The sequence below is a fragment of the Peromyscus eremicus genome, chromosome 18 (assembly GCF_949786415.1).
Source record: "Peromyscus eremicus chromosome 18, PerEre_H2_v1, whole genome shotgun sequence".
Lineage (NCBI taxonomy): Eukaryota > Metazoa > Chordata > Mammalia > Rodentia > Cricetidae > Peromyscus > Peromyscus eremicus.
In genome coordinates this window covers 37505902-37533459 of record NC_081434.1, presented here as the reverse complement: position 1 = coordinate 37533459, position 27558 = coordinate 37505902, and the positions used below count along the sequence as shown (strand labels likewise).

Below are 27558 nucleotides of genomic sequence, written 5' to 3'. Positions count from 1 at the left end.
CCGCCACTGGTACTTAGGATTGCTGGACCAGGATTCCTGATCAGAAAGTTAACTTCGGTGCCTTTTACAGCATGTGTCAAACGGTGGCTGGGTTTTAATATGTACCCCTGGCAGGTGTCCTGCCTCAGCCTTCAGAGCTGGAATTAGAGGGCACACCCCAAAGCCAAACACACCGTTGCTTTATGATTGAACACAGTAACTAGTGTTAAGAGCATCAGAGTTGCTATTAGCAGACAATCTCCATAGTTAATACCTCTTCAAGGACACACCAACTATATAGTTACAATTCTAGCGTAGTGTTGTTGAAGTTTTGCATTTTTCCTCAAGCAGCAGACATTAACAGACGGCACAGATCTAAACTCATGCGTGTGCCTATTAACATACAAAACGCGTGGGAGTCTTCTCCTCGACCCAGCCCTGTCTCCTGACTTCATCCTCCATCTTGACCTCATGTCTGTAGCTATCCCGACAAACACACATAGGAAGACCTTTTGAGGTCCTGGTGGAGGTGATCCCCATTCTGCTCGGTCACCTGGATTTGTTAAAAATGATACAAGTGTATTTATTTTCTAAGCTTCTTACTTCCAGTCATAACAAAATAATGGTCATCGTCTTCCTTTTTCTTGGCAGTCGGTTTTTTATCTCCACTGGCTGTGCCCTTCCCAGATGCGGGTGGTTTCCTGGTGGACGCTGGGGGCATGCCACTTTTGGGAGGCCCTTTAGCTGCATACTGGCCCTTCACGGCAGTCTGTGCTGACTTTGAGACAGTTTCTGCCTTGGCAGCAGATTGGGGGACACTCACAATGGACAGTGGGGTACGGCCAGGAGACTTTGGAGAGCCAGCTCCTATCTTCTGGCAGGTACCCTTACTCTGCGGTTGCTTTCTGGCAACTGAAACACTATTCTCACCTTTTGACTCCTGAGCAGCTTTTGTGGAGGACGCTGAACACACAGAAGCTGGATGGTGGACGTTCAAGGTGGACTGAAGTCTCGGTGCTGAGATGGCCCTTGGTTTCAGAGTTCTACCAGGGGGCTGAGTCTGCGTCCCTAGACCCATGGCTCTGGTTTTAGAACTGGGTTTGGTCACTTTTGCAGGGGATTGGAAAGGAGAAGGGCTAGGCCTTCCATGCATATTTCCTTTAGGGAGCTTTGGACACTTGGACGATAAATTTATAGGTGACTCACCCCTGGAAGAAAGATGACTGTGTTTCAAATACTTTGGTTCAGTTTTTCCAGAAGACTTACTTGGCAAAAGTCTAGACTTAGATAGGTCTCTTGACTTCTGAGCTGGAGTAGCCACAGTCTTAGCAGTCTTGGGGACGGTGACACATTTTCCCGCTGACTCCGACGCACACTGTGTAGTGCCTGACAAAGCTGGTGTGGTGCTGTTACCCACTGGATTTAAAGAAGTCAGGGAAGATGACGCAGTGTTGGGAGGAGCATGCGGCTTTTGTGCTCTGCCCCTTGAGGATGCGACCTTGGCGTGGGATAATGATGCTGGAGAATCAGGAAGTTTCGAACGGGTGGACAGGGAAGCCGGACTACCCTTCACTGATGATGCTGGAGGCAACACTCCCGGGGGACGTACCTGTTTTTCCTTGCTCTTTGGAACACTTGCTGGTGTGCTAGGTTTTAAATTTTGTTTCTGAAACATGTTAACCGCTGACAAAGGGTTCATTTCTGGGGGCTTGGGCGTTCTGGCAGGTGCATCCGGCACACTTTCATTAGAAACTCCTTTTTGAAAAGCTAAAATTTTTTGTTCTAGTGTAGCAAACTGCAGTATTCGACAAGGGTCATACTTCAGCAAAAATCCTTGCAGAGTGTCCCAGCCTCCGCCAACACGGACCATGACATGTTTTCCATGAAGCATCTGCCCCAAAACAAGAATAAAAAATAGAACGGTGAAATGGTGAGGTTTACAGTTTCAGTCTGTTAACAGTCATGATTTGTATTTCCTGTGACCTGTGAAACTCCGAGTATCTACCAATAGCTTTGTTTCAAATCAGTCTCTTTTTGGTATCAAAATAATAAATTTAGTATTAGATTATACAACTAATAATAAAAGTGCTCCGCTTTGTAGTAAAAATATTTACAAATAATTTTCATCTACAATCTACATAGTTAATATAGAAAACTGCAATGGTGATTGTTCAATGGATCGAGTACTGAAGGAAGGAAAGGAACAAGAAACGGAGGCAGAAAAAAGCCTCACGAGAGACAAAAAGTAATGAGGAAAAACAACTAAAACTGAAATTGTGAATTTTAAAGTTTATAGTCTATCAATTTCATCTTTAAAACACTTACATAAATTACTATTAGTTTGTCTTTACAGATATGAATGACTAATGACTATTTAGTACTATGAATGGTTCTGAGAGATTAAGACATTTGCAGCTAGCCTCGATCACACCAGGCTTTTGTGGGGATAAAACAAACCCCGGCTCTAATGCAACCCAGGCTGGATTTTAGGTCCCTGTCCCCTCAGCTGCTAGATCTTCACACCTCTATGAGCTGAGCTTTCAACTTTAGCTCTCTGTCCCATTCTGAGTATATCATGCTCGCACCATAGATAAGTGCTCCTTACTCTTGGCCCTAACCAGTAAACGGTGGTGAATACAGATTCATGGCTGCACAAAGTGCTGAGTATATGTGATGGATGAGTGCTCAGTCCTCTAAGGTTCAGGAAACATTTTGGAAGAATGTAAGAGCCAGATGACAGGAAAAGGGGCTGAGAAAGTTCATTACTAGGGAAGACACAGCCATTGGTAATGAACTCCCAGCTGCTGTAGCCAGCTGCAGAGTCTGAACAAGACCTGGCCCAACCACGGGGCATGGGTGGAGGAGGGGCTTCGGGAACTCCACCTCTCGCTGCTGACTATTTGCTAAGAAAGAAAACAGGAAGACTTTGCTGTAGTCACTTATTCCCTAATCTCTCTTCGGGTCAGTTTGGGTAATAAATGAACTGTCATGTCACCTGGTTTCTGCTTCCATTTGCTATTCATCAGATTCACAGAGAGGGGAAACTGCCTGCAGGTGTGGCCACTGATGACCCTACCAGGCTCCAGTGAATAGTTTCCAATCCAACAGCTACATAGATGGTCCCCATTAAACCAATTAAGTCACAAAACAAAACCAAAGTCGTACATACCGGAAGGGACTGGTGGACAGAGGGTGGGGTGGGGGTGTGTGTGAGAAGAAGGAAGGAGAGGATGGAGGGAAGGCAAGGAGAATAATCAGAATACAGCATGTACATGTATGAAATCGCTCAACAATGAAATTAGCAAATAAAGATTTTCAAGAAAGCTAATTAGGAGACAGAAAGTGAATTTGGGTGTTTTTATATGAGTTGGATACAGGGTGGAAATATGATGATTCTATGTAAAATAGAAGAAAATGTAGATGGTGAAGTTGTATTTTTAAGTACTTTTATATTATGTTCCTCAACTGAGAGAAAACAGCTCTTACGTTATATCAAAAGTAGAAAAATGCTAAACAGGTGAAATTCTAATTTCCTTATCAACAAAAGTGAAACAATTAACTGCAGATGGGACAAAGGAAGGCCATAAACATGGATTATCAGCACACTGGTCCATGACCTATGAAAAGGGTCTTATGTTCACACCTGGAAGTGTTTATCATCATGAATGGCAATATTTCTGTTTATTTTCTTACTATTGATATTAATCTTACTGGATATTGTATTTTGTTCATTTTTTTCTTAGGGAGTTGATGAAAAATTATTCCATTTAAGAAAATCTGAAAAATGCAGTAAATTCCCCCAAAGTACATGAGGATATTTTATTTAGTTATATTCAATGTTTTAAATAGTCTCAGCTGTATTCTAGTTAGTTGCTTGAATGTTAAAAGCATCTGCTCAAACTTACTTAAAATTCATGAAATCAAGTATACCGTATTTTTCCTGTCCAGTGAAATTCTTCCATTAATAGCAGCCTCTATTCTAATTTTTTTTTTTAACAAGTAAAAAGGGGGATCAAAAGAAGCTTGGTAAAGAATAAGCCCAATTCCAAGACAAGCTTGTATGAATACAGGCTGCAAACTTACCCTTATGAAGAGTATTTTCTCCCCAAGCCGGTACCGTCCTTCAGATAAATATTCAATAGAAAATCGATGTGAACAGCTACAAGGAGGGTCCTCAGCAATGTGTCTAACCTAAAATTAAAAATAAATATCAATATTCAGTGCTTATTAGAAAAAATAGCCTATCAAAAGCAATGTTATTGGATAGAAAAATAAATCTCAAAGATAAAGTTTCAAAGCCAGTTCAACTATTTATTATCTCTTCTCCTTTCCTTGCTAACAGATTTTGAAATCAGATGGTTAAATTCACAACAGCTAGCAATGCTGAGGGCCAGGTCTCCCTGTCTCTTAGACCTGAAACCAGGGTTGAAGTTATAAACACTGAAGGTCTGAAAATGGATTAAGACCGTAGAGTCAACTTAAAACACTTGTGCTGATCGTTAGGAACATGAGCTCATCATTAAATTTGAGTTATTTTAAGCTCTGAATAATTACATTTGTGTCAAATCAAAGATGATCCAGTCAGATACAGGATTAGTAAGAATTTTTGCTTTTCCCTTAAGACAACGCTAAACTGATAAACAAATGTAAGAAAAACGCCTACATGTGTTCCAACTTACTGCTAATATAAACAGACATATGTCTATATGCTCATGATGGGGTAAAATTCTTAATATTTCAATTCAGGAAGCATTTTTCTAGAAGTATTTGTTCCATTTCAAACACCTCATGAGGAAAGGAAAATAACTTTACTTCTACCCCCCAAAATGCTGTTTTACTGATTAAGAATTTCAAACATGTATACAATGTATTTTGACCACATCTATCACCTCCAACTCCCCCATTTCAATCCTCTCAGACACTTCATGTCCCCCTCCCAACTTCATGCCTTCTTCTTTTTGATCATCCACAGAGTACAATTAGTGCTGCCATATAGAAGTGGGTACAGCACTACCCATTGGATCATGGACAACCTCCAAAGGCCAGATACCTGAGGAAATCTGACCCCTATTCCCATATGGATAAAATGCCAGCTGCTTCTTAGCTGGGCTAAGAAGCCTTGAGATCCTAGCCCTTCCATGCTGGGATGTTGACTGGGATGTTGACTGGCTTGGTCTTGTGGTGCAGGCTCAAGAGTGTATCAGAACTATTTTACAGTACTCCTCCATGACCTCTGGATCTTACAGTCTTTGGACCTTCCCTTCCTGAATGGTCCCTGAACCTTGAGAGAAGCCTCAAGAAAATGGTAAAATTACAGTGGCTAGAAAAAGAAATTTAGTAATTCTACATTTTAAACAAGGAAAATAAAATAAATTGATTAAATGATATATTTTGAAATACGTTTTAAGTGAAAAACATTACATATCAGCCATTAAGATAAATATTGAGCTTTCTCCTCAAATTACATTTAAAAAAGAAAAAAAAAGAGGTCATGCCTGGAAATAGCATGCTGGTGCCCACCTTTAATCCCAACACTCAGGAGAAAAAGGGGTTGGGGATCTCTATTAAGGCCAGTCTTGTCTACATACTGAGTTCCAGGCCAGCCAGGGTGGCACAGTGAGACCCCATCTCAAAACAAAACAACAAAAAAGGTCGTAACTATTTTTCGCAATTAGTTATCATACAAAGCATATCAAAATATATTCATTTAATTGAATTTAGGCCTAATGTTTTAAACAGTCTCTTCCGATATGCCCAATTTATCTGCTCACTAAGAGGAATTTATGATTGCCTTAATTAGCTACCAAAAGTAAGTTAACAATTATGGATTCATAGGACTTGATAAGAACATTAATAGAATCAATTTCCATGTTGTTTACGTAACAGGAAAATGTGCTTGTAAACAACTGGGATTAATCTCTAAGTCACTCAATAATGTTTTTCTTGCTCATAGACTGGTACATATGCATCTGTGTTCATATATACCACAGACACTGAAATCTGGTAAAGCTGACAGTTAGTAGAACACATTTATATATTAGTTAACCAAAGCAACTGGATGGGAGGCGTTTCTGTTAGCCATTACTTTCTGTAAAAATTTCTGAAGTTTATAAAATTCTATTTGCATATTTAACAGGCTCCAACATAATCAATCAAATAGTAATTGTCCTACATGCTAAATATCAATCCAAGATATCTGTACATCATATCCATGTATAGGTAAACACTGAATGAATTAATATAGCATTAATTTAACATTTTTTAAAAAGTATATTTGTTTTTAGCTTTCTCAGTAAGATTTCAGATCTTATATTTGAGCCACTCATTTTCCCTGATTAGAATATCCAAATAAGTGCTTAAGTTTAGCAATATGAAGTTGTTAATGCTAGAGCTGTATTAGCAGAGTCTACACAAGGTAATGAGTTACGGACAAGATTTTTTTCTATATCTATTTATTGCATAATTAACACTGAAGGAAATAGCTAAAGAAAATAATCTACATCAAAATTGCCTTATTTTCATTCTCCTCATTCCTGTATTTTTGTCTATGTATACATATTTTTCATAAAATCAGCATTTTCTCCCTGCTACATAATTAATTGTCATAGCAATCACATAAAACAATCATTCTGTGACAATACCAAATTTTAAATTATCAAGTTTGCCCTACTGGAGGGTTTGTATGTTACTTAAATTATTATAAATAATAGTGAAATAAACATTTTTATTTATTTTTTACTGAACTCAATTATAATAAAAATGGAGTATGTTTGTAACTCTTAATTTTGATTTTTCAAAATTATACATGAGTTTTCATTAACAATAATAATTCTTAAGTATAGTTTCACCACAATTTATACAGCTTTCAATTTTCCAACTTTTAAAACTTCTGCTACTAGAACAAAATGGTATTTTGTGACTATCTTCTCACCTTATTCCCTGAATTACCAAATGTCAACATTATACTTTACTCTTGTTTGAACATTTGCCCACTGAAAATTATTTTTCATTTAACAAAATATATTTCTGTAGCTGAATGTTTTACTGTGTTCTGCCCGGTTCACAGCTTCTCAGACCTAAGTAAACACACAGAGGCTTATATTAATTAAACTGCTCGGCCATTAGCTCAGGCCTATCACTGAGTAGCACTTACACTTAAACTCAGCCCATTTCTGTTCATCTATATGTTGCCATGTATTCTGTGGCTTTACCTGTCTGCCATTACATGCTGTTCCCTGGATGGCGGGCTGGTGTCTCCTGACTCAGCCTTCCTCTTCCCAGAATTCTCCTTGTCTGCTTATCCCACCTATACTTCCTGCCTGGCTACTGGCCAATCAGCATTTTATTTATCAACCAATCAGAGCAACACATTTACAGCATACAGAGCAACATCACCCATCATATTTCTTTCAGTTTCCATTAATTACCATTCTTTAAGGTTTCATGAAGATTTAAATAATTTTTATCTACTATATCATTTCTGCTTCCCATACCTATAGTTACAATCATCAAATGTATCAATAAGATAAAAGTAAATATGTTTGGCCTAATAAAAGCTTTTTCAGACAGACATATTCTTAATCTGTCTTACAAGGTAACTTGAACATTTATTCTATTTTATTTTGTGTGTATGCATGTATGTGTCAGTGTGACATATATAAGTGCATGTTTTATGTGTAAGTCCACATACATGTGACTGCACAACATGTGTGCACACTCATGTATGTGGAGACAAGAAGTCTACAGCAAGTGTGTCTTCTTCTTCATTCACCTTATTTTTTGAGACAGAGTTTCTCACTGGACCAGAACTCTCCAACTGGTTAGACTGGTGGACCAGCGAGCTCCGGAGAACTGCGTGTCTCTGCCCGAGTCCCTGCACTAGAGTTACAAACACAGACCAGCACAGCTAGTTTTCACATGAGTGCTGCAGATCTGAGCTCAGCTTCTCACGTTTGTGCCAGGCACGTGACCAACTGCTTTCCAGGCCCCAAGATGAGTGATTTATCAAAGAAACTACATTTAACAAGAAAAGAAGCATTACTAAATATTCATTCTTATTATTAAGTAATTTTGTACACTAAACTTTTCTTTAAAATGCCACAAATCTTTCAGTTATTCTAAATTACAGTAAGTGTAAAATGTTTTTTTCTGTCCACCTCCATCACTTATATCAGTCATTGAAGGAGATCTAAAGCAGTGGTTCTCAACCCGTGGGTCGTGACTCCTTTGGGGTTTCTATGACCCTTTCACAGGGATTGCCTGAGACCACCAGAAAACACAGATATTTACAGTACAACTCATAACAGTAGCAAAATTACAGTTATACAGTAGCAATGAAATAATGTTATGGTTGGGGGTCACCACAACATGAGGAACTGTATTAAAGGGTCACAGCGTTAGGAAGGTTGAGAACCACTGAACTAGAGCCTAAAGGAATATGATTCTAGTAATTTCTACAGAAGGAACAGGTACTGTTGAGAAGACCATCAGGACACGGCCTGTCATATTAAAAAGTCTGCATATTGTCTGTTAGGGACGATGTTCAGAAACCCCCTCCGGTTCTCCCTCGCAACCTTCTTCCGCCTGTAGCCTCCCAGTACCTGTCATCTACTCAGCCTCGCCAACCACCTTGGACTTCTCTCTCCCTCCCAGTCACTAATCAAGTCCTGTCAATTCTCCTTCCTAAACGCGACTTACATTTGCTCCTTTTCTCCACTGCTCACTAGTGTGTTTAAATTGAAACTCTCGTCCCTTCGTGCTTGGGTTAGTACCGTAAAACAAACACAATACACGACCAACAAAGCAATCCTTTATTATTTACAAGTCAGACTATAATGCTGTATTTAAAAAACAAAGACAAAACCATGGACTTCTCACAGCCTCTAACACATCCACTCTTCACATACATACTCTCAGAACCCATCAGAGAGTGCAGATTAGTAACTGGCATATATTCTGAATAAAAGCCATTTTCTTCTATACGCAGTATTTCCGATAGCAATTTAGAAATACATAAAACTGTAAACCTTCAGGTGGCACAGTCCACAAAGCACAGGAGTTACTTACAGCCTCGTGTAGTTCTTCATGCTGACAGCAAGATTTGGGGATGTTGATGGACTCTTCAGGCCCCGAGGTATTAAGCAGCGTCTCTTCTAACTCAATTTCTTTCTCGAGTTTCACTAATACTGGTGGCTCAACTCCATATCTGAAAACAAGCCAGGAAATCCGATCATGCAATGTGTACCAACTACGTCTCTGCAGATCAAACGGTCAAAACAGGGGATGTTTTACACTGGAGCGAAGTCTGCATGACTCTTCCCTACAAACTGATTCACAGGGACAGCTGGAAGTTCTCTTTTGTTTTTTGGGTTTTTTTTTTTTTGTTTTTTTTTTTGAGACAAGGTTTCTCTGGGTAGCCCTGGCTGTCCTGGAACTCGCTCTGCAGATCAGGCTGACCTCAAACTCACAGAGATCCACCTGCCTCTGCTTGCTGAATGCTGGGATTAAAGGTGTGCACCACCATCGCTCAGCTGGAAGAGGTCTTTTTTATGTTGCAGACTGCCCCAAATCCAGACTATAATCTCTATATCATAGCATATGTCTGGGTTATGTGATATTTTCAATATTTTTTTGGAGTCCTGAAAGGCAGCTTCAAAACAAGCCGGTGGGTGGACAGGGTTGATGCAGGCAGGGGGGACACAAAGCCTCAGACTTCTCACCAAATGGGACTTGATTTGCTTTGAACTGCTCGAAATTACCCATTTTTACCCTATTCTTGATCTGAAAATTTTAAGTAGCATTTTCCCAATTTCGTATGAAATGACGAAGCAAGGTAAATGAAGACTGCAAATGCTGACACGTGCGCATGCAGATACAAATAAAGACCCAGAGAGACAGGACAGAAAATCGGGTACTTCCTTTTCATCAAGAGGCGTATTCTTTCGGGATAGAAACTACGATCAAATTAAGTTGCTTGAAGGTATTTTTGATGTTGGCATGCTGAAATACTGAGAAATCCGTACCTTGACACAATCCGGCCGATCTCAAGAAGACAAAGGTACACCTGTCTGGGGTCTTTATGTAAAACTGGGGAAGAAAAAAGACCATATGTTTTTAGAATCAGATTTAAACTGGGAAATACATTCTGGCCTAGGAGAGAGCCAAAGGAAAGAATACTGCAGACAACAGGCTTACTTGTCTAGACAAGACTCAGAAAAGACATTTTTATTGTCACCACAGCAATTTCCTCTGCATTAAAAATAAACTAGCGAGCACGAAGAGAATGGGCAGTGGCCAAGGACATTTACTTGTTTAGCATTTCAGACTGAAACCTATGGATTTAGTTGCACTAAAATGTGTTAAGAGTGGGAGATGGCTTGATCCAAAGTTCTTCCTGCACAGACATTGGGACATGAGTTCAGATATCTCGAACCCAGGCAAAAGCCATGTATGGGGGCACACTTCTGTAACCACAGTGCTGGGATAACAGAGACAGAATGTTCCTGAAGCTCAATGACCTTCCGATCTAGATGAATCGATGAGCTCCAGGTTTAGCAAGAAACCCCGCCCCAACAACAAGGTGGAGAACATCGAAGACCCTTGATGATGACCTCTGCCCTCTCCCCAGCACAGTATATGACAGATCACTCCACAGGAGCTGCTGTTAGAAGAGACATGTCACTTCAAGTTTACTCTGAACTGTGTGTTTTTCAAACTTTACAAGGACAGGAAACAGCAATTCCTTACTTACTCTATGATGCATCGTTATCTTCAAAACAAAGCCAGAAGAGGACGGTATCACAAGAAAACTAAAACCCAGTACCTAAGTCCTCACAAGATGTGACTTAATGATCTCTGACACACAGTCAACACAACCCAGCAGCATACAGAAAGTACTACGTGCAAGGAGACAGTGAGATTTATGTCAGGAACGCAAATAGTTCAATATATGAAAATCAACCAAGATAAGTAATAGAAACAGGGGTCCTAGCACCACAAAAAAGGGGGACAACACACAGACCAAAGAATCAGGAAGAATCTAACACCACGTGACTACGTAACACAAAAGACACAGAGGCCAGAAGGGAACTTTCTCCATCTGATAAGGCATCCAGGAAAAACGTACGGCTAATAACATTCTAATAACCATTTCCACGTAAGGTAAGTGGTGGAAAATCTTCCTCTCAAGGACAGGTTAAAGATAACAGTATCACTCTCACCAGTTTATTCAACATTGCACTGTTTGTGGCCTCAAGACAGCAAGAGATAAACAGGTGATCTGCACTGCCTTTGTTAGGCAATAATATTTAGATATGACAAAGTACAAAAAGGTAAATAAAAGAGACAAACTTAATTTTTTTTTTCAAGACAGGGTTTCTCTGTGTAGTTTTGGTGCCTGTCCTGGATCTCACTCTATAGCTTAGGCTGGCCTCGAACTCACAGAGATCCGCCTGGCTCTGCCTCCCGAGTGTTGGGATTAAAGGCATGCGCCACCACCGCAAGCTAAACTTAAAACGTTTTATTTTGAGGCTGGAGAGATGAGATGGCTTAGCAGTTAAGAGCACTGATCTCTTCCAGAGGACCCTGGTTTATTTCCACATGACAGCTCAGAACTGTAATTCCAGGCCTATACTGGACTTGTGACCCCATGATGACCCTTTTGCCTTGCTAAACTCCTGAACCTGTGATATATGATTGCCTTACAAAAAATGTGTCTAAGCAGACACCTTGACAACTCCCTTCCACATGATGTGTTCTTGCTTATCTACCCCACAGGCAGCCTTGAGCCCCGAGTCCCCCCTCTTCCATCCAGGGGTTTCTATCACACTTATCTACCCCACAGGCAGCCTTGAGCCCCGAGTCCCCCCTCTTCCATCCAGGGGTTTCTATCACACTTATCTACCCCACAGGCAGCCTTGAGCCCCGAGTCCCCCCTCTTCCATCCAGGGGTTTCTATCACACTTATCTACCCCACAGGCAGCCTTGAGCCCCGAGGCCCCCCTCTTCTGTCCAGGTGCTAAAAGCCAATTATCTCAACAGCTGTTTACTATAAACCCTAGCCCTTCCCCATAAAAGGGGCCTGAAAAGCCAGTGGGGGCTTCTCTCTGAAACCCCAACTTAGGGGGAGGCAGCCATCTGGTCAGTCTAAATAAAGCTGGCTTAATCAGACAATTGTGGAAATAGTTTTCCCTGGAGTTTACAAGAAGTCCTAAGGAAGTCTGGAATCGTACCTAATGTGTGCAGTGTGTTCTGAGCCCACACACTGATTCCACCAACAGAAAGGGCGCTTGTTCTCCGAGTCATGAATAGCATCTATTACATACACAAAACAATCTGTTTCCTTCAAAACAGGCCTTGATTACAGGTGTGTACCAACATGCCTGGTATAAAGCATTAGCTTTTAAAGCAACCAAAGGCCTCTATTTCAGTTTAAATCTACAGAAATAAAGAAATTTAATATGAAATATTTCAAACCCATTTTTATAAATATCCTAAGTACCTTAAAATAGCATATTTAATTTTTAAAATTACATTGAGTTCCAAGCAAATGTAAATATAGATCTCTCACTTCGATGCCTAGAAATGAGTTACTGGTATTGGCAGTATTTTTCTTAGTCCTACACTGCCCTTCGGCATGGCTGGAAGACATCTTTTACATTTAAAAAATAAATGGCAATCTCAGAGCTTTTCAGAAAGAATAAGCTACAGAGGAAAGAATTCAAAGCACTTCCTCTTCCCTTTGATCTCTGGTAGCTGGATGTGCCATTGAATCAGCTTCACTGTCAGTAACAATCAGCACACCTGGGTCAGCACAGCTGGCCTTCAGGGCACAGCTGGCCTTCAGGGCACAGCACCGAAGCAGCCCATTCTATCTTGGGCAGGGGGTGGCCAGAGGCACCAAGAGGCTGCAGATAATCCAAGAGCAGATCACACTTCACGCTGTTGGTGGAGAATTTTAAAACTAACAAATTCAACTAGAAGTCGGCTGGCTTTTAATCATCACCATAAATCAGGGCCTGTACACAGAGCCAGTGATAAAACTTCCAGCCAGGAATACGGTGTCCTCTTTGTGATGTAGCTCTCTCATCACAACATTATACGTTCCATGCATGTGCATTTTTATACATGCCTATGTACACATATACACACACCTATAAATGCTTTGAAATGTGTGTGTGTGTAAAACAGCCAGCCAGATGCTCCGTTAGTGCCATATAGATGCATCTGCTGACTTAAGAAAATCAGAAAAATACATCGACAATTTTTCAGTGGAGCACAATTTTATTTGTGTTTGGGGGGTGGGGGGTGTGTTTCAAGGCAGGGTTTCTGTGTGTAGCCCTGGCTGTCCTGGACCTCACTCTACAGCCCAGGCTGGCCTTGAACCTCTGCCTCCTGAGTGCTGGGATTAAAGGCATGTGCCACCACCATCACCCAGCTTGGAGCATGATTTCTTTAATGAAATGTCAAAAAAAAATTATTCTTTTTAGATAATAAAGATGGCAGCTATTATTTACAATTAAATCCAAATACTATAAGCTCATTTCACCTGTTATTTCTATAATGATCTAGTTAAAGAGGAATTGTTAGAATTTAGACCTGGTAGAGTCAATCTTCAGGAAAGTATTAGTAGAGCATTAATACAGAATCTTCTGGCAGCCAACTCAGAAAACTCTAGATATATAAAGCCTATTAACATAAGTGAAAAGCCTACTATATTTGATTGATATCTGATTCTCCAACTATTTCATATATAACTAAAGTACTAATTTTGTAAGTAAAAGTGATATGGCATTTTGAGTCACTATTTAGAAAGGAAATTTAGAGATGAGGGACACAAACCCATCCTAATAAACACTCCAAGCTCCGACAGCAACAATACTTACCCAAACCTTCAGATTCAAAGAGATAGGTTTCATCAACCCCGATATGCCGACACCAGTGAAGGAAGTTTGCCGTGTTGTCTCTGGCAAAGAATGAACCTGACGCAGCATCTTTCTTACAAGGCACTTTTCTCATTGGAAAATTCTAGAAAAGACATAAGGACAATTTACCAAAAAAAGGGAAAAAAAAGAATCAATGACGTTTTCATTAGTGTTCATTACAACCACAGACAACACCATTTGGAGGAAAAACAATTATCTTCAAAAATGACTTTCTTCTTTTACTTTAAGTATCTTCCAGAAAAAGACGCTTGGGAAAATGGTCTACTCAAAATCAGCAGTAGATTCAAGCTTCTCTAATCTTCTTTTCAAAATAGCACAAGACTCTCATAATTTAAATGGCGGTCTGGTAATTACAAAGCATCAACAGTGTCTCTCCACACAGTTCTACTCAAATACAAAACTACGCTATGCTACAGATCAACAAATACTCATTTTTGCTTCCTTCTTCCCACACAGAATCATAAAGGCTGCCCTGAGTCTCTTAAAGAGACTAAAATATGGGAGCAGTCGCCCATTCTAAATTCAGGTTCTTTGATGACCTAAGTTTCATAAGACCCTTGTTACTTTTGTTTTCTTAACTGTCTAGCTCCAGACTATTCTGATATTCCTCGGGGGCTGGGGCTGGGAAGAGGGGAGTTCTCTTGCTTTTACTTTTTACTTGGCAATTCCTAAGAGTGATGTTTTCAATGCAACAGGTACAGTAGGTCTTTCTCCATCACTGCCGGTTTCTCTCTCCCTGGAGACAACCCCTATTACCAAATCTACGCGTCTCCTCCCGGGTGCTATTATTTTGCAGAACTGAAATAGCCTGCATGCATGATTAAATACTGAATATATTATCATTACCAAAAATATACAAATAATTATAGCAAAATACAAAGATGATTAGTATTAAATAAATCCCTCTCACTGACATTTTGATAAAATCTCTCTCTGCAAAGCCATGCATATGTACCTAGAAAGTACCACACAGATAAGATTCTACAATTTGATGTGCATGTGTGTGCATGCACTTTGAACATATGTACACTGGATAGGTTGTGGGCATATTTAAGACTTAAGAACATATTTAAATAATTATTTCTAATAAATATATAATATTCCAATGTTTAGGTGACACAATTAATTTTTACAACTTCTCTATTGATAAGCAGATTGTTTCTGTTATTTTCTTAGAATGAATTCCTAGAAATAGAGAATTTTATATATCAAAGGGTGTACTTTGTTTCCAATATTACATATACGGAATCATATGTGTGCATGTATGCATCCACATACAGAGAGATATCTCACTTGTTGTCCTCCAAGAATAACAGTACCACTTTATATTTAACTGATAGTATGTCTAGGCTCCAAGCTCTCACAAACACTTAACATTTGATAAAAAGAAAGAAAACCTAATCTACTTCAAATCATCACTTTAAACTCCTCTTTTTAAAATGCTATAGATTCCACCAGTATTTATAAGCTTACCACTAAGGTAGCAGATGAAGACTACGGAGGAGGAGGAAGAGGAGGAAAAGGAAAAGGAGAAGATGATGATGTCGTCTCAGTTAGGGTCACTATTGCTGTGACAGAACACTATGACCAAAGGGTTGATTTGGACTACACTTCTACATGACACTGTCCATCATCGAAGGAAGTCAGCACAGCACGGCAGGAACCTGGAGGCAGGAACTGATGCAGAGACCATGGATGGGTGCTGCTCACTAGTTTGCTCATCATGGCTTGCTCAGCCTGCTCTTTTATACACAGGACCACCAGCCCAAGGATGGTACCCTCATCAATCACTAAGAAAATGCCCTACAGCAGGATCTTACAGAGGCATTTTTAAATTGAAGTTCTCTCCTTACAGATGACTCTAGCCCATGTCAAGTTGATATAAAACTAGGCAGCACAGGCAGAGACTGTCATAAACTGTTTTCTCCTGTAACCATATAGCAGTCCTGTGGAAGGTACTGTCAATGTGTGGAGGATCTAGCTGCGGGAGATCACCTATAGTAAGTATATCAGGCACTATCCTAGACACCATCTACAGACTTAATATCAGTGAATATTCACAAATAAATCCCGCAAGGTAAATATTTGTGCTGTTGTTATTTCTGGTGTGTATATGTTTGTGTTTGTATATGTGTGCATGCCCATGGAGATTTGTTTCTTAAGACAGGTCTCTCAGTGAACCTGAAACTCATTGACTAGTTGGACTAGTGGGGCAGTGAGCCTTTGGGATCTGCCTGTCTTTGTCTGCCAGCACTGGGATTACAGACGCAAGCTGCCACAGCCACTTTTTACATGGGTTCTGGGGATCTGAACTCAGGTCCTCGGGTTATGTGACAAACACTCTGCCAACCGAGCCACCTTCCAAGCCTCAAGGTGAATGTTACTGACTTTACTTTACAAATATGGTTTTTCAAATGCACAAAAAGTTAAATCAGTTTTCAAAGCCTTACAGCCAGTTATATGATGTACCCACATAGAGGTAATAAGAAGTAGGCATGTCTACCCTTTTCTGAATAGAAACAGAAGAGGGGATGGGGCGAGGAGGCAGAGGGGGTGGAGGGCTGGGAGGAGAGGAGGGAGGGCAAACTGTGGTCAGAATGTAAAACAAACAAATAAAGTAGGCATGAGCAATTAACTTCACCGTGGTCAATATTTACTTACCCCTGGTTCTTCGGAGTGGCATCCTTTTACCATATTCTGAAGAACGTTGATTAATTGGCACAACAGCACTCCATTATCAAGTTCTTCCAACAATCTTTCTGCCTTAATGTCAATACCTAAAAACATATTTTAAAGCTAAGACCCATCTAGAAGCAGCAAATTCAAAAGCAGTGGCTACAACTTAAACATGATCAGATAACACCTAGAAAACTAAACAAATACCAGATGAAACTAAGTTTCCACCCTTAAAAAGGTATATTAAAACAACGTCAGTTAAATCAAACACACACACACAAAATCTGTGATGCATAAAGTTCAGAAAAAAATACATGTAAATTTATGTTAGATAAATTCACTGCACATTAGTATCACTTGTACACAGGAAAAATGTTCTTTATAAATAAGATGGACTACATTGCAATTTAAAGATTAAATTACAGTATCAGAATAAGCAGTCTGGGAATATCAACTTCTGCCTCTAAAATAACCTCTTTAAAAGCATTCTTACACTGCCAACTTTAAAATCTTTCCAATCACCAAGATGAGACAAACCTAGAGTAGCTGCTTAGTGTGTGGTTATCTTCCAAGGGCCTCAGGCCATCTTCAGGCTTCCCCTCTCATGAAAATCTCAGGATGCTACATGAGCATCTATAGTTAAGATCTGAGGGACTCAGGAAAAGGCTCACTAGTAAAGTATGAGGTCCTAAGCTTGGGTTTCCAGAACCTACATAAAAGTGAGGCGCATTGGTGTGCCTGTGGCAGAGTCAGGCAGATTCCTGGAGCTTGTGGCCAGTTAAGCTAGCATGCACGTGGTTACACACACACACAAAACACAGCCCCCCAACACCCGTAACCACACACATGCATACACATGAATGTACACATACACACCCACACATACATAAAGCAAAACGTCAGCCCCGTCCCTGCCCCAGAAAGAAAGCTCAGAACACTCATCATAATCTTGAATAGAGTAAAAAAATGTAAAGCCAGGAATTTTCCAACTGACATTTCCTTTTTGGTTTCCTTTGCTTCTACCCCTCAGTATTTCAGAAACAGTATTCATTTTTATATAACTAACTATATCTTCCATTTATAGCCTTACAGATCATATAAGATAGGAGAAATCAGTAAAAAAAAAAAAATCAATATTAGACACACATAATTTTTTGAAATATATTAAAATTAACCATAAAGTATTGATTATTCAAAAAGACTAACCACTTCAATCAAATTTCAAGTTTCCTACAGTTCAAGGGTGAGAGCGAGAGTATCTTTTTAGCTCTGCAGACTGTGAAAACAAGGGCCTGGCTGTCGTTCACTAGCACATCCCCGGCATCTGGAACAATCGATCACTTCTTTAATGAGGATTAAAAAAATCAGTGTCTTCGCAAGCCTTACCCAGTAAGCCAGATAACCAAATCGAGAGGTCTTCTTGCATGGGCAGTAGAGTGGCTTCGTGTCTCACGGATATCCACTCGTCATACTGACAGACGTCAGCCAGTCCTGGTCCGTGTCTGGGGGTCAGGGGACACCTGGGACTTAGAGGTAGGTCCTCCCCAAACCACACCTGGACAAAACACCAAACAGCTGAGAGTCACCATAACCCACATGTGTCTGTTTTTACATAAGCAGGCATAAACCATACAGACTAAGCAAAACTGCACCATCTCATAGAAATACATAAATCAGAAGCAAACTGGATTATTCCAAATGTTTTCAATATTTAATACAGTGGTCAATGTCAATGGACACTAAATTAATGAATGAGTTCTGTAGAGTCCAGAGGAAAACAATTCAACAAATAGTACTTGTTTTCTCCACTTGTTAAACCGGAATCCCCACATCATAGCTATAAAACAGGTTAACGGCACCTGCCTCACGAGATACACGTCTGTAGCATCTAGCCCTGACAGACAGCTGACTCAACAAACATCTGTTGAATGGATACACGGATGAACACATAAATGGCATCTGCAAACTTCAAATCATAATTGTCATGTTTTATCTATTTACTTGATTATTTTTAATTTTGTGTGTGTGTGGTATATGTGTGTGTCTGTGGGTTTGTGCATATTAGTATCAGTGCCCATGGAGGCCAGGAGAGGGCATCAGATCCTTTGGAGTTGGAGTTACAGGTAGCTGTGAGCCACCTGACCTGGGTCCCAGGACCAAACTCAAGTCCTCTGTAGGAGTGTATGTGCTCTTAACCACTGAGCCATCACTCTATGTCCTACAATGCTATCTTTAAATTTTTTTCTAAATACTTTGATTAAAGCAATAGAATGGCAAACTACAGTCCAAGCAAATTGTTTTATCTGTAATTTTTTTTTTTTTTTTTTTGGTTTTTCGAGACAGGGTTTCTCTGTGTAGCTTTGCGCCTTTCCTGGAACTCACTTGGTAGCCCAGGCTGGCCTCAAACTCACAGAGATCCGCCTGGCTCTGCCTCCCGAGTGCTGGGATTAAAGGCATGCGCCACCACCGCCCGGCCTGTATTTTTTATGACTTACAGTTAAAGCTTTTTTTGTTGTTGTTTTTGATTTTTTGAGACAGGGTTTCTCTGTGTAGTTTTGGTGCCTGTCCTGGATCTCACTCTGTAGCCCAGGCTGGCCTCGAACTCACAGAGATCCACCTGGCTCTGCCTCCCAAGTGCTGAGATTAATGGCATGCGCCACCACCACCCGGCCCTTAAAACATTTTAAAATGGTTGCTATACAAGTACCCATCTAACAGTCTCAATTTTGCCTACTGGCCTGCAAAGCCTAAAATAATTGCTTATAATTTAAAGTAAAAAATAAGAATAAAATTACATAAGTATACTAACAAGTCAACACATGAAAATAGTTGAAATATAAACAGATTTGCTTTCAGACTGTTTATAGAAAAGATTCAATTGTGTAAATTATGAAAGAAACAATCATGAAGTCACTTTTTTAAAAGAGTACAAATGGTTCTTGTCCTCAAGAGGGGTGTTAGAGCCTGAGTGAGGTGAGCAGGAAGTTATTCAAGGGATGCATAAGGTGTCTGGTTCTGAACTGGACATGAAGGGCTCAACTGAGGTAAAGCAGGACAGCCCATAGACAGCTTCCAAGTCAAGTGAACTGTGTGTCTCTACCAGGGAGAAGGTGCAGCCACAGTGAAAGCGAGTCCACACACAGAGAGAGTTAGTGAATGGGAGGCCATTTCCCCACTGCTAGAGAAAGGGACAAGGTATGGAGTGGGAGGGAAATGAACCTTAGGATCTGACCACAGAAAGCCAAACATCACTCCAAGGATGACGGACCAAAAAGTCACAGGAGAAAAAAATCAGGAAGTCTGACTTCTGTTGTTCAACTACTAGTGAGTGGGAGGTCTGCCTTGGAGTGCCGTTTACACCCCCGTTTCTACACTCAGGAAAGTAATAGTCCCTCTCCCAGCAGATAACAACCATAGCTTCTGGCTATGGTGGGTCTTCATGAGCACTTCCCTTCTCTTTCCTGGGGTTTTTGTCTGGCTTGAACTTGTGCAGACAAACTATAAAGGGAAAAAAGACAAGCCCATTTCCAATCGCCTCTGGTAAGATAAACATACGTTAGAGAAAGAATTACCGAAGAAACAAACTCCTGAAGGGCCACTAGTCAGTATGTGACCTAGCAGTTCTCCCCATGTGCTATCTATCTCACTGATTCCCAGCTACTCTACAGAATGAGAATTACTACCCTCCCCTTACCTTCCAGGTGATGAAGCAGAGGCAAGGTAATTCACCAGACTCTCCCTCCTGAGACTGACAGATGGGGGATCGGAACTAAGCTGTGACTGACTCTAAGTTCTGACTTTCCAGTGTATTTATTCCCAGCTGACTGCATCTTTCTAGATAAAGGTTCACTGTGACTTTTGCCTTTAAATTAACATTTCATTGTTCTATTAAGAACCAAAGAAAGAAAACAAAAGAAAAGCAAAAAATACAGCAAACATCAACTTTGAAAATCATTTAAATGTAAGACTATCATGGTTTCTGTGATTCCCTACAGCTGGCTTCACCCAGCAACAAACAAACAAACAAACAAACAACAACAACAAGAAAACAAAACAAAAACCCTACTCATTTTAATTTCAATTTTAACACACAGTCAGGTACAGGGTCATTTCTAAAGCATATGTATAATTACCTAAGAATTACATCTTGTATTTGTTTTGTACTGCCGTTCCTTCAACTGCAAACATGTCCCATGATCTAATGAGGGGGAGACTCTAAAACATTCTACTTATTTTCCCCAGGTTGACCCACCAGCCCCCAAATACTTTTGATTCTTTCAAATATCTAGCACAAGTCAAACTCAGAATTGAAATCTGGGAGCTAGAAGTCAAAATGCAGTATGCCTTTTGTTAAAATGTAGTGTTAAAACAACTCATGCCATGAAAAGAATTGAATCAATACTATCAACTCATAATTTATATTCATCTTTTACAAGAAGAACACTTACCTGAATTGCAGGCTGCATGGTCATCTCCACTGAGATGAAACTAATATTCTGGAGAGAGACGAAGGCATTAGTATGCAGATGATTGCAGAGCCCCTACTCCCTCAAATCCCAAATTACAAGAATCAGGAATGTGCTTTACTCCCTCTTTCTTGTTTTTTGTTTGTTTGTTTTGTTTTTTTGAGACCAGGTTTCTCTGTGTAGTTTTGGTGCCTGTCCTGGATCTCGCTCTGTAGACCAGGCTGGCCTCGAACTCACAGAGATCCGCCTGCCTCTGCCTCCCGAGTGCTGGGATTAAATAAAGGCGTGTGCCACCACCGCCCAGCGCTCCCTCTGACTCAACACCTGAGACACTGTCATCTGGCTAGAAAATTATGAGGAACTCAGGGACTCTTGCTTCTGCCTCCATAAGGGCACTTGTTACTCTAACGAGAAAAACCTGAAACACTTTGATACATTGTCCCGGGCACTGATGTCAAAGCAACTGTTCCCATGTCTGCACAGTGAGGCAGAACCCATGACAAACGTGCTTCACAGAACAGCCTCCCACAAGTTGCAAAAGTTATATAAAAAGTAAATATAACCCCTCAAAACCGATACTGAAACTCAAGCATCTTTTATCTCTTCACAGTGATCATATCTTTATGAGTCAGATGGACTTCATAAATCACATGCTTAGCCGTAAGCTTTTCCCGCTAGGTAACAAGATAGTAAAGGTAACTATCAGTTTCAACGGTGAATTAAAAACACTCAATACCTTCCTGTGAGAATTTGTCAAAAACAAAAGGAACAGCAGTGTTGGCTCTGAAGCTCTGTTCTTGAAATCTACAAAGGAAAGATCAGCTTTAATAAATGAAATGAGATCAATACACTCTTTAATGTGTTTTTCGGGGAGAAAGTAAGTGGAAGGCTTGAAGACAGAAGAATATCGACTACATAAAAGCAGAGGTTTGTTGCTTGTCTACGGCAGCGTAACGTGCTCTATTTTTATCAGAAACCACCACTAGAAGACTTTCCGAGAAAATTATGAACTGTTTGTAAGACTCAACTGTTACCTGTTTCCAAGGTTATGCCCTCCCCCGAGCTCCCCCGCACACATCTCCTGCACAGTGTCACCCTACACACCTCTAAGCACCGAGGGGAACCTGAGCTAAAGCTAGCCGAAGAGCTTAACGTTACAGCGCATTTTCTCTGCAGAAGGCAAAAGACCACAGACTGCCCTTTCTGACTTCAGTTTTCCTTCCCTCCGCCACAGAAAAGGCCAAAGCACAAGTGAGCATTGCTAATGAGCCAGTTAGGCTTCCCACCAGCTAATTCAGGGGGGAATACATTTTCCTTTAGCATAAATAACCCTTTGTCCCCAACAAAGGTCCACAGTGTGAAGCTTCCGAGACCATTCCTTAAAAACGCAGCAAAGAAGCTGCTCCCATTAAAATGAAGTTCCACATAATCAGACAAGAACTCTAACAGTTGGAGCTGCCGACCACCAACAAAAGAAAGCTGCAATTATAAGGCGTGTGTACACCCAGAACAGTGGCACATTCACAAAAGAGCCGTCACAGGAATGTTCAGCAGCTGCACTTTTTACGGAAAATTCAACAGGATTCGTTTTATGAGGGACATGAAGAATTTGTGCACAACAATCACTTGAACTTCAGCAAAAGTCATTTGTTTTCGAATTCTTTTTGAACAACAGACAGCACTCCTGAAATGGCAGAAACATAACCACCCACATTACCTCTAAAAATGCTTCTTGAGAGCTAGGGACGGCTCAGCTGCAGAACGCTTGTCCAGCATATGCAAAGCCTTGGGCTCAACCCACGGTGCAGCAGTAAAGGAATTAGCTAATTTGTAATAAATAGTGCTCGGGAAAGTTGTAACAGATCCTCAGCTATGAAAAGCTATTACGTACACTACTTATTTAGGGGAGAACTTTTATAAACTGTCCAGACTAAATCAGTTAATCGGGCACTTAATGAGCACTCACTACATTCCGGATATAGAGATCAGTTTGTATGTATGTATATATATGTGTGTGTGTGTGTATGTGTGTTATATTTATATACATACAGATAATACATTTACACACACACACACACACAAAATCTAGCTCTTCACATTCCTCTTGTAAGCCAGTTACACATCCAAGAGTAGCTGCTTGGTCAGCCCGACTCTGGTCCATACCACAACCTCAATCTCCCTTTCCTCATTTTATCTGTCTTCCTTATTTCTAGGTTCCCCTGAGTCTCAGTCTCAATCTGAAGCAACAACACTTCATTCCTGGGGGTATACTTCATTCCTGGGGGTACACTTTGTTCCTGGGGGTACACTTTGTTCCTGAAGGTACACTTTGTTCCTGGGGGTGCACTTCAATTCTGGGGGTGCACCTCGATCCTGGGGTGCACTTCATTCCTGGGGGTATACTTCGTTCCTGAAGGTACACTTCGTTCCTGGGGGTGCACTTCATTCCTGAAGGGTACACTTTGATCTTGGGGGTACACTTAATTCCTGGGGGCGCACTTCACTTAGTTTTTCTTTCTTCCTTCCTGTCTTACTGAGGAAGCTGACTTTGATTTTCTACCAGCCTTAACAGGACTTTTTGATTGTCGGGCTTTTACCCCCTTCCGGTTGAGTAAAAACAAAACAAGAACTCTCACGTGACCAAGTTCAAACTGCACCCTGATCCTGATGGGAGTCTTTCACAAGCAAACATAAAGCTTTGAAACTCCAGGGAAAATGTTAGAAACAGGATATGTCTTCCACATGCAACTTGACCAGGACTGAGCCTGACCCACTCACTCCAGAAAGCAATAGTGAGATCCTTGCAATTATTTTTCTTAAGGCTCTTCTGTAACTTTGACCTCAGATCATAGGAGAGAAAAGCATTCCATGGAGCATTCGTTCCCAGGGCTGCAGGCTCTGAACCACAACACACTACATTCCTCTCCCACATGACAGGATTGATAGGAAGGACTTAAGTCCCATGACACAGAAATCGGGCATCAACTAGGGAAAGCTGCAAAATGGCAAACAAGGTAAGATTCTTTGGCGAGGGGGCGGGGGGGGGGTTGCTACTGACCCACAAATCCATTCCGCACTCAGCCACCCCATGACTGCCCATACATGTGAGCCGCAAGGATATGACCAGCGCCAAGCTGGAACAGCAGTAAAGGAGTGGCATTTTCTACTAGTTTGTACGCCTGCAATGTATGTCAAAAATGCCCTGCCATTTTAATGTCTTTTTCTAAAATAATATTTGAAGAATATAGTATTCCTGATAAATGTAAAAATTTAAAATTCTTAAATGTTTCCTAGATGCTTAGCAGAGAAAATAGAAATGCCATACCTATACCAAATATTTCTCATATATTTTAAAGTACATATTAATATACTCACCATCAAAATAGCACTATGATAGTCCAAGGTATTGGATTCATCTGGATTCAAGTCCTGCTCCAACATAAATCAGCTATATGACCGTGATATAGCTAACTTCTTGGAACCTAAAAGTTTATCAGAAAAACAGGTTATCACAATCACCCTCAGATGGCTGTTATAAAAATAAAATGAGGAAACATAAAAAAGCTAGAGAATAAAGTTTAAAGGTGTCTCAAAAAAAAATAATAAACTGAAATGACACATAGAAAGTACCTGGTTTAGGAACACTTAGCAAATGACTTATATTAAACCTATGATGAGACAGAATTACAGTCCATTTAACAAAATTAAAAAGACAAGACCAACAGAATTCAAACACCATTAAATATAACTTAGAAGGCTACATTTGCTAACAAATGTATGGTTATAAATGAAAATAAAAGCCACATCAAAACTTGAAGTCAGAATACGCAACCTAGGATTCTCTTTGCTAGAATAAGTCTTCATAAAGTTGTGGAATGTGCAATGCACGTGTATGCACAAGAGGCCACACATGCAGAGGCCACTGCAGGTCATCAAATGTTCACGCCCTTCACTCTGCCTTGGTACCTTGAGACAGGGTCTCTCACTGAACTGGATGCTCTCCATTTTAGGCAAGTTGGCTGGTCAGGGAGCTCTTAGGATTTGCCCGTCTCTACTTCACCATGCTGGGGTTATGGACATGCACAAGCAAGCCCTGCTTTTATATAGGTTCTAGTCCTTATCCTTGCAAAGAAAGTATTTTTACTCTGAGCCGTGTCCTCCGCCCATAAATTGGTATTTTAAACACAGATTCTTTGCTCCATTTAGCCTTATTTCTCGGTCACTGTTCAGGACATATCCTGTTTCGTATGACATACACACATTCATGTCTTCAATAAACATCTATTGATGTTTGATCATATTCATACTTTACTGAACTAGTTACCATAAATAAGATAAACGTGATGACCATGTTACTGCCCTTACAGAGCTAATAACAAACCCTACTGGTAGAGACTGAAATGGAAAGTAGACAAATACATGTATGATGTTAAACCATGCAATGTTTTGACAGCAAAGAATAGAATCTCTCAAGAGAAAAATATCAGGGTCATACTTTAGACTTAAATTGAATGAAATAATTTTTCTGTAAGAAAAGCATAAATCTGAAGCATAGTAATAGTCTAGTGTGGTGGTATTGTGTTCCCCAAAATATTGTGCATCCTAATAAACTTATCTGGGGTCAGAGACAGAACAGCCACTAGATACAAAGGCTAGAAGATGGTGGCACTCACACCTTTAATCTTAGCATTCCAGAGACAGAAATCCCTCTGGATCTCTGTGAGTTCAAGGCCACATTGGAAACAGCCAGGCATGGTGACTCATGCCTTTAATCCCAGAATGCGAGCCTTTAATCCCAGGGAGTGGTGGTAGAAAGCAGAAAGATATATATGGCGTGAGGACCAGAAACTAGAAGCATTTGGCTGGTTAAGCATTTGGTTAGTTAAGCTTCTGACTTTCAAGCAGCAGTTCAGCTGAGAGCCATTGGGATGAGGACACAGAAGCTTCCAGTCTGAGGAAACAAGACCAGCTGAGGATCCGGCGAGGTGAGGTAGCTGTGGCTTGTTCTGGTTCTCTGATCTTCCAGTTCACCCCAATACCTGGCTCAGGTTTGATTTTATTAATAAGAACTTTTAAGATTCATGCTACAGTCTAGCCAAGAAAAGAAAAAGGGTTCTGTGCATAGGGAGCAGCTATAACAAAGACCCCATATGAAGAAAGTATGACACATTCCAAAAACTTACAGAAACACAGTGGCTGAAGGATAGGGAATGTGCGGCTTAGAATAACGTTGGAGAGCGGCCCCACCACACAGGCAGTGTTGGGAAAATTAGATTTCACTCTAAATGCAGCAGGAAACCACTAAACAGTGTTAATGCAGGAGTGGGGGCATGATCTCACTCAGAGTTTTAAAAAGCTCCCTGGGGACAAAGGGATACAGGGGTAAAACAGAACTGAGTTGAGCAGAAAACGAAATGCATGTGGCTGGAGATGTAAGAAAAAGAACTGAGGGAAAGGAACCAGGGGGAGACAGGAACAGTGAGGAGGCATAGGGAGCCTCCCCAGAAGAGGGAGCGCAATCTGAAGGGGAAAGAGCTGGGAAGCCCCCGAAGTAGTTCAATACCAGATAACGCTGACTGAACAGGTATCCACAAGTGTCTCCCCCGCAGATACAAACAATTTACATATACCTCTGTCTTAGTCACTGTTTTATTGCTGTGAAGAGACACAACAACCAAAGCAACCCTTAGAAAAGAAAGCATTTAACTGGGGGCTTGCTTAGAGTTTCAGAGGTCAGTCCATTATCACCACGCAGCAGAGCATGAGCGCATGCAGGCAGACGCGGTGCTGGAGAAGTAGCTGAGAGTTCTACATCCTGATCTACAGGCCAAGAGAGAGGCTCTGAGCTTGGCAAGGATTTTTGACTGTTCGAAGTACCTGCAAGTGACATGAGCTGTTAAGTCAGAGGGGTCATTGATTAAAGCAAATGACTAAGTCTGGAGGGCAGGCACAGTTCCAAGATTGCAGGACAAAACAGTTGCACAAAGGGGCAAGGACTCTGACCACTGTGATACTCAAGGATGCACATGACTGCCCCTCTGAATGTATACGTGTTTATTATACCATAATCTGTACCAGACAGACAAATGGTACCCAGAGATGATCCTTATTGCTCAGAGGATATCTGCTGGGACAAGGCAAAAAGAACCTTGCAGACATATAAAAGACCTTGAGATGAAAGATGATCCAGATGTAACGAATGTAATCCCAAGAGTCCTTAAAAGAAGGTTGAGGAAAGGCCAGTCATAGGAGGCAAAGAGAGGTCATGATGGGAAAACATCAGAGATCTGAGATGCTAGACTAAGGCTGTGAGGAGGGAAGGAGCCAAGGAATGCAGGGGCTTCCTGGACACTGGAAAAGGCAAAGAGGTCTCTTTCTGAGGGAGAGAAGTAATACAGCCTTGCCCACACCTTCTTTCATAAGCACCATTAAAACTGTCTTTTTATCTTCAAACTATAAGACAATAAATCTGTGTTGCTTTGAACCCTTCTAAC

The 27558-nt window shown here is 40.7% G+C and overlaps 1 protein-coding gene across 1 annotated transcript; it reads right to left on the bottom strand.

The window, feature by feature from the left end:
• Nucleotides 1–8: 8 nt before the first annotated feature.
• Nucleotides 9–21070, bottom strand: Gas2l3 (growth arrest specific 2 like 3). The gene is made up of 8 exons (XM_059245657.1): nt 21047–21070; nt 17985–18153; nt 16584–16699; nt 13863–14004; nt 10002–10065; nt 9046–9184; nt 4063–4170; nt 9–1870 (listed from the first exon to the last, which is right to left on the bottom strand). The coding sequence occupies exons 1-8, from the start codon at nt 21068–21070 to the stop codon at nt 563–565; spliced, it is 2070 nt and encodes a 689-aa protein (XP_059101640.1). The 3' UTR covers nt 9–562.
• Nucleotides 21071–27558: the final 6488 nt, after the last annotated feature.